This window comes from Corvus brachyrhynchos, unplaced genomic scaffold (genome assembly GCF_000691975.1).
Source record: "Corvus brachyrhynchos isolate BGI_N302 unplaced genomic scaffold, ASM69197v1 scaffold9, whole genome shotgun sequence".
NCBI lineage: Eukaryota > Metazoa > Chordata > Aves > Passeriformes > Corvidae > Corvus > Corvus brachyrhynchos.
Genome location: NW_008240037.1, coordinates 2627007 through 2642994, shown reverse-complemented (window position 1 = coordinate 2642994; position 15988 = coordinate 2627007). Strand labels below are relative to the sequence as shown.

The following is a 15988-nucleotide window of genomic DNA, read 5'->3' as shown; positions in this document are numbered from 1 at the left end:
GTTGTGACGGTGGTCTCATGTCGCTAATTTCATCCTGTTCATTTGGAAACGAAATTAAGCTCCGAACTGTCAGATTCCATCACTCTGACTGATTTCTCCGGAATAGAAGTAGAATGAAAGAGCCCCCAAACCGAACAAAGCATACAAAAAGCCTCCACGAGTGGAAAGATTAACAGTTAAAAGTCCTCCGAGTGTTGAAACTGGAGATGCGGAGGACAGCTGGAAAGGCCGAAACGCCGCTTCCCTGTGTATCTGTAAGAGTCAGTGTGTCTGGCAGAGAAAGACAGCTGTTTTATTTCTGACAAGATCTGTTTAAGAAGCACTTCATATTTTTAGTAATTTTCACGTAACTGGAGAGGAAGCCAGCTAGGAAACTGTTCCTGAATGTACTGCAGTCCAAATGGGAGGGAAACATACCGATAATGCTCCTTCAGGCAGGGTACAGAAATGAAGATAAAGCATCTGAGAGCTCTGGTATTTGGGAGGACTGAGGCCCAGCAAAGAGATCATTTTCAAACCCAAGGTGAAATCTCGGACAAAGCACTCAGCTGAGAAAAGGCTACGTCGTGCCAAAGCGTATGGAGTGTAGATAGATGTCACTTTGCGTTAGCTCTGAAATCCTGTATTAAGTGGCACGTGAGGCAGGAAAGTGTGTGGAGTCTAAAAGAAGGCTCCACAGAGCTTCCCCCAAGAGCTCTTCTGTGCTTCTTGATGATTTGGACTCAGAAAGAGATTGAAGGACTGTGAATTGCTACATCACTAGCAACATTTCTCCTTGGATCTAAAGACCTCTCAAAATATTAACTGTAAGACTCATTTTTAAAGGGTTGAGTTATTTGGGAAAAATCCCATCGAGTTTATTTGCGCATGGAAAAGACACTGGATTATGAATTAACTTCAAGAGCCAGATGGAAACAAGATAGTGGTCTGGTCAGCAAGCAAAATTGTTAGGAAGCAGCAAGGACAGGCTTAATGTTCTTGACAGGTAGTGTCAGAGTCAGAACTGATTCAGAGCAACAGGGCATAAAATTGAATGCAAATAAAGGCTGGAACAAAACTAATTGTTAGATGAAATCATCATAAAGAAAACTGAAGGAAAATTACTCTGATCTATCCTGTTTCTATGGGAAGGCCCATGGAATGATTCAAACACCAAAGTGGTGGCCTGTAGAGTAGAATGAGAATCAGGAGGGCACAGTATTGTTTTGTAGATTTTAAAACAGGCAAATAATTTAATAATCTGCATTTAAAATGCATGTTACAGAATCTGATGCAGAAATTACCGGAACAAAAAGACATTTTATGTCTAAAATTAGGCACGTCTTTTGAAGAGTATGAAGCTTTTTAGCTGTGGCTAAAATACAACATTTCTTCTTTGGTTTCTGCAGGGATTGTTTCTGCTAATTAAAAGAAAAAAGGGAAGAACTGCCCGTTTTTTTTCTGACTTTAAAATTATGCTGTTTAACAGACTGCACTGTAGTATAAAAGGGCATGTGCTTACTGGTTTGTTGGTTCATGCCTTACTCATTTGACTGCGTGGTATCTGTCCATCCAGTCACATGATGAAAATACTTCGGAGTAAAATATGAGTTTTTCAGTGAAGATACCTGAAAACATCTTCTTACATTTGCAAGTTAATACACTGCTAGCCTGTATTAAAGTTAGGAGAGAGAGAGAAATGTGGTATCAAAGCTTATTTGAGTGCATTAGTGCAACTCAATAACATTAGGGATCAGAAACAAGCCATTAGAGATCTTGAAACCCAACAAAAACAGAGATTGCTCTTCCTCGTTCAAAATAATTTCATTATAATGATCATGTGAAGGATGGAATCCTTGTTTTGACTTTTACCCTGAGGAAAAATGTAAGATCCCTTTTTAGATTCAGAAACTGGTTTATATACATCAAAAAGCTGACACTTGCCATATTGCATTCTGTTTATCACACCATTGCTGTAAATTGGACACAGGCACAGACAAATCTGTGTTTAAGTATTTTCATATTTTACTGTAAATTACTGTTTGTGCTGTGATTCCAACTTTGGGGCATATGTTTCTTTCCTCTGAAGATTTGTTTACAGATGTATCGACTGACTGTTTAAAAGACATGCTAGATTTCCTCTTGTGAGCATCCAGAGTAGAAATGTGTCAAGTAAACTAACATTTTTAATACTCATAAATAATGCATAGTTCACCAACTGCCAGTCCGTAGCTTGAAGTTAGGCTTCAGATGCCTTAATGCAGTTGGTTCCTTTCTTTTAGTTGGCAAGCTAGGACAACAATTTAAATTTGGTGGGAGTGTTATTACAGGTGATACACTAGCAATCTTGCATGTGATCCTGCTCGTTCTATCATGTTCTTCCACCAAATAAGGAAGTTCTGGGATGTTATAGCACATGGGTATTGCTGCATTTGATTTCAGTTAAGTGAGATTTCTAAGAACAGTAGATATATTTTATGTCAGCTGCTGAAGAAGTGAAAGCACATCTATTTTCTATCTTTCTGAAGTAAATCTTACAGAAGAGACATTGGAAAGCAAAGTTGCCATTTTTCCCTAAAAGCTGCAGTCTTTATTTCTCGTCTCTAATATCCTGTTAAAATCATATCCTTCAGGAAGACTGCACTAACTAAAATTTGCTGGATGTTCAGACAAGGAAGTTGTTTATAGAGAAAGGCAGCTTTCTTTCTTGATTTTGTAGCACAGAGAAATAGAGTAAGAAGTGCTGTGCAGACAACAAAACCATGTTAATTCTGGTCACAGCTTAGACAGTATTTTTGCTTTCTTAGATACAAAATTTGTTTGCTGTGCTCATGCCTTTGTAGTGTCATATCACGAAAATTAACATGTTGACATGGTTGGGACTGTCTTCAGTGGATCGTAGTATATGCATGACCTTCAGTTGTGGTCATGCAAGAAAATTAAGAGCATTAGAGCTGAGGTCAATCAAAACAGCTGTATCCATTGTCATGCCAGATTCAGGAGAGCTACTGCGCTAGGTATGTACTTGCTCAAAATCTACCTATGACAGAAAAGACAAACCAGGAGACTTCTTCCAAATCTTTGTAACTGTTTGCTGGACTGGTTACCTTTTATATATTTAAAATAATTGCAAATATATAAAAATTATTGGCAAAACTATGTAGAATTCACATTTTAGCTAAAATAGAGAGGAATTAGACAATACAAAGCAATCTCATAATTAATAAATTATTCATATTAATACATTTCACTTAAAAATAAATGTACATTTTTGAAACTCAGTACTAAGTAATACCAAAATAAAGTATTTCATCATGAATCTAACAAAATATGCATTGGAATCTAACTGGCCCACACCTGATTGGAAATAAAAATTAATTTAATTCTCCCAGTGTTCACCAGTTACAAAACAGCTTGGAAAGTACATGACTTGAGTGATTGTGAATCAAAACATTTCATATGCTGAACAGCTGCATTCCTTAAAAAAAATCTGGTAGTGCATATTGGCACATAAGGCTGACTAGGACATGTATAATGGGCAAGTTTTGTAAACAAAAGAGAAGTGATAATGTTGACTGAATTAGCTTGTCAATTATACTAAAGTAGGTCTGCTGAAACAACAGATTTTTCCACATTTACTCTGGTTCAGCTAAGAGCAAAATTTGACCTTGGTTCTGAAGGGGGAATACAGCTGAAGAAAAATAATGAGTTTTCCCATTTAGGGAAGCAGATAAATGGCCAGTTGTGTCTGATACTAAGTATTTATTGTCTGTAGTTCTCTGTCAGCACTATCAGAGAGCTGTTAAGCGCTGTTTACAAAAATCCTTTCCTTTTTTTTTATGTGCAGATGATGACATCTTTTCCAGTGCATTTTGTGAAAACTCTGAGAAGCTTATCAATGTACATTTGTTTGCCCTGGCTGCTAAATATCATTCTTTGTCCAGCCTTGGAGTGTGTACCCCATTAGAAGATGTGCTTGAAGCACTGAAAGGAAACAGTGAAGGAGCAACAGGTATATTTACATTTGTATTTAAATGTTTACTTATTCACTATAGGACTATAAGAGAGTTTTGGTTTTGGAGGGTAGTTTGGTATTTAAGGGTTTTTTCCTACATGATCCTCACTTCCATTTTCATTGGTTCCTAGATAGTTTCTTCATTGTCTTTGCTTAGAAAATGGATTCTCTTGCTAAAATTTGAACATTCGGTATCTGTAGACCCATCATAGATTTCAGTTTTCAAGGGGATGGGACAGAGATGCCGGCACATCACTATTTGAGATACCTTGTTAATTCTCTTTGTTTGTCTTGTCCCTGAGTGGCAAGAATCATAATTGCTATTCATGCTTTTCTGAGAAGTATCACCCTAAAATATGGAAAATGTTTGATGTCTTAGAAAAAAAAGATTTTATTAATTCTGTATGTTTGGGACTAATACCAATTATATGTGATAAAACTAATTTCATTTTCTGTAGTTAAAAGAATTGATTTAAAACGCTTTTAAATTGGCATCAAGTTGGACACTGGGAGTCTTGCCACAATTGTATTTTTAAATCAGGTGATAAACTGGCATTTATCCTTACTTAGACTGCTGTCATTTTTACTGCAAATGTACTATTCATGTAGTCCTCAGCCTTTCCAGATTTCTCTCACTGAGATTTCTTACTAGTTTTTAAGAGACAGACTGAGCAGTTCTCTGCCTTTGCCTCCTAGTGCCTTTTATCTCTAGGTGCATTAAAACTCCTGACATTTCTTATCCTAAGTAGTAGCACCATTATATAAATGTTGTGCATCTCTCCCATTTTCTACAGTGATCTCTTTCCAGTTCTGCCATTTTTAATGGTTGGCTCCCCAAGTTTTTTTAGACGTACTAGAATGTCATTTCTGAGATATTCTTAATGATTTGTTGTGCATTCCTCTTACTTTCTGGCTTCTTTCCTTATGCTCTTAGTTCATCAGAAGCTTTTTTTTTTCTTACCTGACAACTGTATGCTGCATTTCTTTCCCACTAGCTTTATAGCTATTTTCATTTTTACTATATCACGTTCCCCATGTTCCTCTTAATTTTCTGTAATTCTCTAGTTTTACATTCTTGTACATGAGTCCATACCTGGATTAACTTTCTTAGACAAAACTTTGAGGATTCTGTCATCTTCTTGTCCTGCATAATGGAGCATCAGGAATAAGGCAATTGCTGAATATTTTGTTCTCTGTGTGGTAGAAGTGATGCTCGGTTGTGTAACTGGGGCCTGGGTTTGTATTTTTGCAGTACTTCTGAGTTGTACTTCTTGGGAAAATAAAATATGTTCCAAATGTGTACAGTAGAATTATAACTCAAAACCTTTGTGCTGAATTGGCAGTAAATATCAGTTAATTTAATTGTAGTTCCTGGTAATCTTTTGGCAGAAGTGAAATACCGACTTATGGATTCATAACGTGCAAGTTGCCAAATGAAATTGTGATCTTTTAACTTTGAGCTATTTTAGATATTTGGGACTTATTTATGTATTTCAGAAGATATGTTTGTTCCTGATACGCTAAAGCTTGCAAGTCAAGAGAAGTGAAAGTCTGAGAAAACTGGCAACTTTATGATGGTGTTGCATATATTCTGAAAAATACACATCAGGATAATTCCATTTACGCTTCAGATGTTTTTAATAAGTTTTCTTCTTCTAAGACAAACAGACTTTTGAGCCTATTGCCACAGTTTGCATACTTACATAGTTCTCTAGCTTCTTTGCAGTCTTAATATAGACACATTGCTATCCTTCCTGGGAATAATTGGGAAGCACGAACATTTTAAGCACGTTGTGGACACAACTACTCAGAATGGAGTTCTGAGTCTGAAGGGTGTTCCACTTTGCTTCCTAACCACCCAGAAGTGAGGGTTGGATTAAGAGTACTCTACCTTTGCAGTGTGTTTATGGCCAAGGTAATAATCATGTCATGTGGTGACTATTAATGAATCCATCTTTAAATTCCAGGTGCTAGAACACCACTCTGCCTTAGAGGAGTTTTTTTTGAGCATATGGTTTTTCCAGTTCCTCACTCTGGATCATGGAGTTAAATCACAGTAGTAAACTTCTGTATAGATGGGGTTGTATGGTGTGGACTATAAATGTATAGTTTTTTTAGCTGGTGTATCTGAATTTCCACAGGTAGCTGGGGTATAAATCCCCTGCATCCTGCAATAGGAGATCTTAAAAATATATGTGTTAGCCCTATATGAAAATGTACTACTTTGGAAACAAACCAGTGGGAGGCACCAAGTCAGAATGACAATTTAATGGGGAAATTAAAAAAAAGATTAAAAACTAAAAGAAAACACTGGTTCAAACTGACAGAGTCAAGATATAACCTGACACCCTGTTAGTCAGTGTGGTGGTAGCAGTCTGGTAGAATGGTGGCTGCAGTCCTCTGAAGCAGTGATCCTGTAGAAAAAAGGATCTGCTCTTTCTCAGAAGGTCCAGTGGTGGCTGTGTAACTCCTGGGAATCCAGTGGAAAGGTTGTCTCTGGTGTAGGGCATCTCAGATTATATCCAGGATGGAATTCTTGGTTCCTCCCTCTGGGTGGAGCATCTCACAATGGGGTAATGAGTCATGAGGCCAAGTGTTGATTAGGCTCATTAACAGAAGATAGTCCGGAGGGAGTTATCTCTGAGTCAGGCGGCAGGACAATGATGGGCCATTAACAGAAAGATAGTCTGGGGGGAGGAGGCAAGGAAACACTGCCCCACCTGATTTCAACAGCTGATGGGGATGGTAATAGAATACACTGCAACCCAGGACAGAAAAACAGTCTCTCCTCAATTTGCTCAGCATCACAGGTGAAGATGTAGCTGTAGCTAACTACGGAGTTAAAGCAGTTCTTCAAATGGAGTACAGGGGCTTATACTAGGGATTTGCAGTGGGAATGAGCAACATTGCAGTACCAACTAAAACTAGTACAATTAAACTTTCTGTTACTCTGTCATACCCGAGCTACTTCTGTAATGTATTTGAAACTACATTTTATTTTTTTTCATCACAAAGGGAGATGGTTCTGTAAATTTCTGATGGTTTTTGAAATTAGTATTTGTTCTGCCTGCATCAGTTGTACACATAATAAGGAATTGTACGTGTATAATTATTTGTTTCAAGAAAGTAATTTTGTGATAGCAGAAAGAATTTTCACAGTTTGTGTCAAACTAGTATTTTTTTTTTTTCAAATTTTCAAATTGTCTGGGTGATATAAAACTGTCCCCAGATACATTTGTTTGCATTAGTTTGTAATATGTCTGCTTGTTTTTCAGAATAATGTAAAAACCTATCAGAATTTTGCTAAAAATGCAGGAAAAATAAAATTTATTTTAAAAACCATGATTTTCTCCAAACAGTATAGTTTTCCCTGAGCTGAAATATAAGCAGTGTGTTATCCTGCAGAAAGCAGGGAAAGAAGTAAAAAAAATCCTTAAGAAAGTTATGTAGCTGAGGTGTTAAGTAATCTATATATGTAGATATAAACAAATTATGCTTTTTCTATCTGGAACCTCAGCTTTTGTAAGTTAATTAATCATTCTGGATTTCTACCATGTTTGAAATACTTAATCTGGATTAAGTACTCTCTGACATAGTGCTTCATCTAGCATTACCCCATTCAGTCTCTTGAGTTCATAATACAGAAAAGAGTAAAGGTGCAGTATGTGGTCATTGTCCAAAGTGACAGTGCTGCTTTGGAGAAAAAGCAACTTTTATTTCTGTCAAGAAATTAAATGTTGGTTTCTTCTTGTTCCAATTCTTCTGCTTCTTCTGATGAGCCTATCCGGACACAAAAATGTTCAAATATAAACAAAAAGAGAAACCTTTTTTCTTTTTAATTTTATTTTCCTGTCTGTTTTTCTTTAATCTGATATGCTTACAAATTAAGAGCTTTTTAGGATGCTGTGTAGATCTCTACAATTTTAGCATTAAGGAGATTCTTCAATGAAATGACAAACACTTGTTTCTGCTATTTGTATTGTTTAAGTCTTTTAGTCTATTTTTCTTTTGTCAGTTCATAGAGTCTATATTAGACTTTAAGTATTGTCATAGCAGTTTATTATAAAAGCTCCAGATGTTTAAGAAATAGACAGATCCCTTGGGGTTTGGGAAAAATAGAGAAAGCGCTGGGTTTCTTACAAGCTCAGTTCAATTCCCCACTCTCTTTTAAAGAAGTAACACACTTGGCTCTTCTCCCAGCATGATCTGATCAAAAAACAAACATAGTTTTTGCCTAATGATCAGTTTCTGGACAGATGAACACGTACTGTGCATAAAGCAGAAAATGGGAAAGTATATTAATCTGCCTACTCATGTAGAAAAGTCCTGTTTTCTAGGAGCATGCTCGTCAGTAATGGTCCGGTTTCTTCTACCATCATTCAGACTTACAAAAATTTCCATCAATTTAACTGGGTCCAAGTGTACTGAAGCACTGGATCCCAAAGAGAAATACGTGGGTTTCTCCCAAGGGAGTGACTTTTGAGCTCCTCTTTTGGCTGGAGTTGCACAGAGGTTAGCAAGTGGGTGCTTGGTGTTCTCCACAAACAGTAAACCCATGGTGGAGGTTGACTCCATCTCATTAACACATTCTCCAGCAACACTGAAATGAGTGATTTTCTGCCAAAAAGGTTTAACAGTTCTGTAACCAGTACATAGGGTAAATAAAGAAAAGGAAAGTTCATCTTCCTTTGAATTTTCCCAGTATTGCTCATAGCTTTTATTAGAGATATCTCCCTCTTGATATTGTCAGCAAATCTGTGGCATTAACAAGCTGTACTATTATTATTATTATTATTATATTAATATAATATATTATTATATTATTTTATATATTATTAATTATTATTAATCAATATTATTAATTATTAATTGTCCCTGCCCTTATATTTCATTTATGGAAAGGTAAATGTGATAAATGAGACAAAAATAAATATTTTTCAATGGACAGGAAGAAATAGTACAGTTTTATAGTAGTAGCTATTGTGTAATATTTGGTCAGGTATTAGATATGCTACGTCTTAAAAAAACTGAGTTTTACAGTGTGTTGAATCTTGCTAATTCACTCATAATTCAGAAGTTTAATCTTGTAATAGTTTAATGAGTTTTTAATTTAAAAAATTACTATCCTGAAAATATATAAACACTATAGCATATAAAAGCTATTTTTTAATGATTGATCACAAATCCTTGTTATTACAGATTGTGTTAATGTGTATTTTTTTTCCTAATCTGAGACAGGTATCAAACCAGATGAGTTTATGAATAATAAGAAATCCCATGAAGTGCAGGTGATGTCAGAGCTGGTAGACAGCATAGCAAATTATTGTGGGATAAAGCAGGTAAGAAAGCATTTCTTACTGTGTGTTACCAGGTACCTTCTGAGTTATTCTCCTTATTGTGTGCAAATACATCACTTTGATATTCTGTCACTGCTGTTGTTACTTTTCTTGTACATAATTGGAGCTAAAGAAGAGCTGTTGGGGCCAAGCTGAAGGACAATTTTATTTACAAATGAATTATTCCAAAGGAGCTGCCTTTCAGTGACTCATAATCACTCATGAATAGTTTTAAGAAGTTATAATCATCCTCTGTATGGTGAGCAGCTAAAAACTGTACTGCTTTTTGGACAAGTACTGCTTGTTTTTATATTGCTGGCAGTTTTGCATAGGTGTCAGTAGGAGAGCTGCCTTCTGTCATGGACACAAGGGTGTCACATAGCGACCAAAGCAGAGTATCTTGAGAAATGCTGAAAGCTCATCTTATTCTGGTGCAAGATTTAAATTATTTCCTATTGTTTAGTACTGTTCACCTCTATTTAACATGGATTGGGATCTATAAATTAGGAATTTAGTTATGATGTTTTTAGTTTGAAGAGAGACCAAATTAAGCAGAGATCTATGTAAGAATATATATGAAATACATTTGGTAGGATCTGTATAATGCCTGGGCACCCACCACCATTATCAACCAGCTTGGCTGTTTCGTACATCATATGGTAGGTTCGTCCTTGGATGGTGAAGAATTGCAGGATTCCTTTCTCAAATTTGATTGTAACTTAAGCCTTTTTTTTTATATACATGTAATTGTGATTGCACAGTGCACTAGATCACTGTTTCGTTAAAACCTTGTAGAGGTTTATTTATGGATCTGTTGACTAAACACAAGCACCCCAGCAATACTCAACTTTTTTGAGTAGTGTATTTCACATTCTGTTAGACAAGATGCACCAATACCATTTCTTCGGTTTACATGCATATACTTTCTCTGTAAGCTTTTTCAGTGTTAAACTTTCTGTTAGATTCCATACGTTAGGCCTGTGTAGTGGTAAGGCTAAATTTTTCAGTATCTATGAAATAGGTACTGATTTTTTTCAGTATGAAAATATTCTGAATTTTTCAGTATGAGTTGAGTTTGTTTATTCATTTTAATCTCACTAATGCTGGTAACTGGCCAATGTAGCTTCATCCTTGCTTTAAACTAGAGGTGTCTAGTGGCTCTCCACACTACATTTGATTCCTTTCTACATTTGAGCTGCCCTTGCTTTCCATGCAAGGGGCTGTAACTGTAAATGGAGACTTATTTCCTCCAGGCTAATATTCATTCCCACAAAGATTTGTGGAGAACAAACTATATTTGTTTAAAACCAAAGGTTAATATGGTATCTGCCCAGATTTTATGATGAGGATATTTTCTCTGAGCATTCTTTTTTGTAGTAAATATGTATGAGTATACATTTAAAATTAACATACCTGCAGCATCCCAAGTTGCTGTTGCTACCTCCATAGGGAAAGCCCCAAAACTTGGATTTGGCTCTGAATTGCTGAAGCTGAACTTTGGTTAGGAGGTTATTTGGCTCAGAGTGAGTTTAATTTAGATAAGTAAATGATCCAGTACTCTTTGACAGGTTTAGATCAGACCTGTGGCATCCTTGGAAACAGAGATCAAAATTCTCAGTCCTAACCATCTGTTTAGTGAGGAACAGCTGATGAAAACAAAGTTTTAGGCGCTGTTCTTACAACTGGGATTGCCTGGTAAATAGAGAGCTTTAATTAAGGCCAAACATTACTGGGTGAGACACAATCAGTTCGTGAGCATCTGCAATCGCTTACAGCGACGGAAGGTGATCTCTCCAGCAGCACTTTAGGAGCCAGCCCCAGTGACAAGCATGGGTGCCCTCCACAGCCCTAAAAAGTGGGTGTGCTCTGTAGAGAACAGAAATACACTAGCAGCACATTTGTGAAAGTCTTTTGTTCTGTCATGAGCATATTTTTTGCCTTGCTTACCTTTTGTTTCAGGCAAGTATTAGGTGTTCAAGTATTGAAGACTTTCACGTACTGGAAAAGCTGTAGAGTATAGTTTGCTTACAATGCAATAAGTAGCAAAGTGGTCTCTGTATTTGGTGGAAAGTGGTGTTTCATATAGCATTTTTATTTAGATTTAAATAGTTCCTGTGAGATTCAGGAATGAAAGGAAAGCAAAATCCCTGTTCAGAAAGTAAAAAAGTAAAGCCATCTTAATACCTTAGCCGAAGTTTCAATGTAGCTGGTTACTATAAAATCTCAAACCAATCATTATTAATTATCTGTCAATATGCTGCAATTTCATCCAGTGATTGTGCATTTTTATCAGATAGCTTGGAGTATCTTTATACATAGGATTATTTTCTGTTTATTTTTTTTTAAATTACAACATTTAATAAAAAATATTGTTGCAGTATATCACTGAATATGAAATGCCAACTGCTCTATATTAACTTCTTTCCATTATAGTCATACACTATAACAATATTTATTTGTGCAAAGTTACAAATCCCTAATATATGAAAAGAGCTTTCCTGTTACTTTGGAAAATAAAAAAATGAAAAGCCTCCTTCTTGGCCTTTAAAAAGCAACTCCTTTTGTTTTTGTTTTCTTTCAACTTAAAAAAAAGTAGCAATTATAAATTTTTAGTAGTTTTTCCTTATTGATTTTTTTCCGTCCTTCTTGCAAAACAAAATATATGTAGCATTTAATTAAAAAATCTAGAGCTATGAAAACATAACACATGCTTTACAACAGCATGTGTCCTCAGGGTGTTTCTTTCAGATATTACAGATCAATGACAGCTTGAAAAATGCCCTGCATTTCACCTCCATACCCACATTGTATTACGGGTGGTAGAGGATATTGCTCTCTGCTGGTATTCTATAATGTACAATAGTAAAGAGTAAAATAAGAATAAAAGCAAAAATTTAATTACCACTATAATCACTTCTAGGTTAACAATTTGGATTTAAACATTAAAGCAAAATAACTAAAAGACTTCTTAATTTTTCAGTTGTTTGGTGCCCCTTTTAAGCACTGTTACTATCATACAAGTGGAACTTGCTTTTTTTAAAGGAGTTCTTGGTTAAACTCTGAAAAGAAGCCAGTGTTGATTCCTCTGCTTAAGTGCACATTTGTTTTATTTAATGTATTAGTCAAAGTTTTCCTTGGAAATTGCAGCATGTGCAGCAAGACTTGCAGTATGTAATGTAAGGATGATATAATTCTGCATTCAGCATCCATTACATTTGTGATTTGGTGCTGGGAAATGTTGGAATGCTTGATTGTGCCAGAAACCGTGTTTAAACATAGGACCCAACTCACTGTGGACAGGACCTTTGGAGTTTATTATATCATGGAAATTTCATTTTGAAAGTTCATGCTTGACAGATATGCTGTGGATGGCTGATTACCTTTCCCTATGTAATCAACGGAAGATAAAGCAGGGAATAGTTTAATGCAGTTTATTTGTTTAGTACAAGATCATTGCCTGCTAGTTTTAGTCAGTTTTTCCTTTCATTTCTAAGCTGTTCTCCCAGTGCTAATTTAACCATGTATTACTATTTTCTCTTGAGAAACTTTCCCCAAGCTGCAGCTGGTCTGTACAGCCACTAGAGGTCACACTTAGGAATTATTCACTGCCCCTCTCTTGTGTTCAAATGCTGCTTTTTACTGAAATAATTCAAAACTTGAAGAATGGAGGTGTGCATATTCTACATAATTGTAATGTCTGATAAATAAAATAGTGGTTAAAATTATTCCTTCAACACTTTCCTTTCCTTTCAAATGACAGAAACACAGAATGGGTCAGGCTGGACAGGACCACAGTGGGTCATCTGATCCAACCTCCCTACTCAAGCAGGGTCACCCTAGAGCACATGGTACAGGATTGTGTCCAGATTATTCCATAATATCTCCAGTAAGGGAGACTCCAGAACCTCTCTGGACTGTCTGTTCCAGTGCTCAGTCACCTGCACAGTAAAGAAGTTCTTCCTCATATTCAGGTGGAACTTCCTGTGCATCAGTCTCTGCCCATTGCCTCTTGTCTTATTGCTTGGCACCACTGAGAAGAGCCTGGAAACATCCTCTGACACCCTCCCTTCAGATACTTATACTTTTATTCCTCTCCTTTCGAGGCTGAACAGGCCCAGCTCCCTCAGCCTTTCCTCATAAGAGAGATGCTCCAGTCCCTTCATGATCTTTGTTGCCCTCTGCTTGACCCGCTCCAGGAGCTCCAGGTCTCTCCTGTGCTAAAGTGCCCAGAACTGGACATAGCACTCCAGATGTGGCCTCACTAGGGCTCAGTAGAGGAGAATATTGTTGATGAATGTGACAAATAAATGACATTTTCAAAGGTATGCTTAGGTTATATAAGTTCCATTTCACTAAGTTCACTCCTGTGCATGTTTATTTCAAGAAATTTTATGGTTGCAGCATGTCTAGATTGCAAATATACATCAATATCACATGATGACTACAGATAAGAAAGCCATGTGCTACCTGAGTAAACAATTTTTACCTAATATCATGTATTCTCCACTGTCTTTAGTGACATTAGCTCAAATTTTTCTTTCTAATTCCATGGCCGTCCAAATCTTCTTTATTAAAATGGGGAATAAATCCTTCTTTTTCATTGAGTAAGAATATTGCTTGAATATATATTATTTTTACCTGGTAAAAAACTATGCAGCTGAGTTTAAGATGCATGCATGCAGTGTATGCTGCAATTTGGACTTAGCAGTATCAGTGTAAGCTTCCTTATGAACATGTGACAGACCAAGAACAAAACATAGGTGTTCTTGAATCAAACACTTTCAGGAGCTTCGACAAGTAAGTCCTTATATCTGATCAATATTATTTTTGGTGGATACTTGGACAGAAGTGAACATTATAATTTTCTTTCCTTAGAGAAGTGTCAGTCTGCCAATTCTCATAAAATATTGTGTTATGTATTTATTGCATATTAAAACGTGCATTATATAAAGCTGTGATTATGTACTGAAAGATCTCGGGTTACTCTTGTTTCTGCTAATACTTTGTAAGGGTATTTCCTTCCTGGGTTATATCAGTCACTGAACTAGCACGTGGTATCAGCTGTGAGACAAACTAAACTGTCACCTATCACTTCTTCCAGAACGGGCAGTGGAAGGTACATGTGGCTTATGAGCCCCTTTGTTTTACTAGAAATGCATCCTTGTGTTAAACAAAGCTGTGTGGATTGTTTTCACAGAATGGGAAAGCAGAATAAATGAACATTCTGACATAAAAGAGTATCAATATCACCCATTTTTAGGTTAAATCTGAAGGGATTAAATTAGGCACTGAAACTAAAGATGCTCTTTGCTGCACACCCACTTGTAGTAGGCTCCTCAATGGGAATTAGTTGCCTAAAGCTGAATACTGTGAGCAGTTTATTTGCTAACTCTGATCCAGTTTAGCAAGGGCATGTGGAATTGCTTGTGGTTTATGGTTATTTTTTTTAGCAGAAGAAAGGTCTGTGTCAAAAAATACACTGGAAGTCTTCACAAGAAGAGGCAGGGAATGTGCATTGCATAAACATTGCAGTGTCTGTTTTCTGGAGCACATCAGTTAAGACTTAATTCTGTGTTTTAAAGTCAGAAAGTGGACCAACAACACTAAAGAACTAAGTGCATTGAGAAGTATGATACTGATAAGGTAACATTCAATCCATACTTAAATTTATAGGGAATAGTTTTGTGTTTGAAGTGTGCCTTTTTTTGTTCATTAATATAGCAATTTTCTTTTCCTTTATTTTTTCTCCATTATCTAGGTGATAGATATAGGTTCTGGAAAAGGCTACCTGAGTTCATTTTTGTCCATGCAATATAACTTAAAAGTTTATGGCATTGACTCCTCAAGCTCCAACACGAATGGTGCTCATGAAAGAAACAGAAAACTGAAGAAACACTGGAGAGCATATCAGAGTCGAGGAAGAGAAAGCCTCAAAAGCCAGACTTTGGAAAAGGCAAATAACAGGCCAGTGGAAAGTAAAATTAAATGTAAAACAATCAGTGAAGAGCTCTTAAATAATGCCAACAGTCTTCAAAATCAGGACCAAGTGATTCTCCAAGATTTAGTTCCTTCTTGTGGTTTCACAGAAATGGCTACACCTGCAACCAGCACAGAAACTGAAGCTGATTTAGTGACTGGGACACAATCTCATGAGACCAAACTTTCTGAAGAGGTTCTTGCTATTCTAAATGTTCTTTCTGCTGATGCTGTAGAAGGCTTTTCTTCATTTCATAATAACTGTGGGGAACTCTGTGAAGAGGAAAAAGTACAAAGAAAAATGACATCTCTCAAGACTAAAGCAAGAAAGTCAAGTGAATCAAACCTGTATTTTCCATTGACCTCTTGCATCACTGCAGAAACGGAACTCAATGACATCATAACAGATCTGGAGGTTATTTTACTCTAAATATTTACTGTATTTAGATTATCCATTGTCTTTATATTGCCTTTTTCATGTGTACATATTTGTTTTCATATGTATTTTCATATGTATATGAGTGTTCATAGAGTGCTGTCTCTGGTGTAAATGAATATTCTGGCCCAATAGTGGTTTTTAACCAGGTAGCAGAAGTATGTCTACCAGATAAAGATTGTTTTTCTGTTTTGATATATGTGTTGGGATTATTTTGAATCAGTCTTTAGAATTTATGAGGTAAAT

The 15988-nt window shown here is 36.2% G+C and overlaps 1 protein-coding gene across 1 annotated transcript in view; it reads left to right on the top strand.

Moving 5' to 3' along the window:
• Positions 1–122: 122 nt before the first annotated feature.
• Positions 123–15988, top strand: part of METTL25 (methyltransferase like 25) — a 52755-nt gene continuing 36889 nt past the window's right edge. Inside the window, exons 1-4 of the mRNA XM_017743930.1 lie at positions 123–254; positions 3827–3991; positions 9233–9333; positions 15089–15721. Of these exons, the coding sequence (XP_017599419.1) occupies positions 9253–9333; positions 15089–15721 (714 nt within the window). The 5' untranslated portion in view covers positions 123–254; positions 3827–3991; positions 9233–9252. The remainder of the gene's footprint in view (positions 255–3826; positions 3992–9232; positions 9334–15088; positions 15722–15988) is intronic.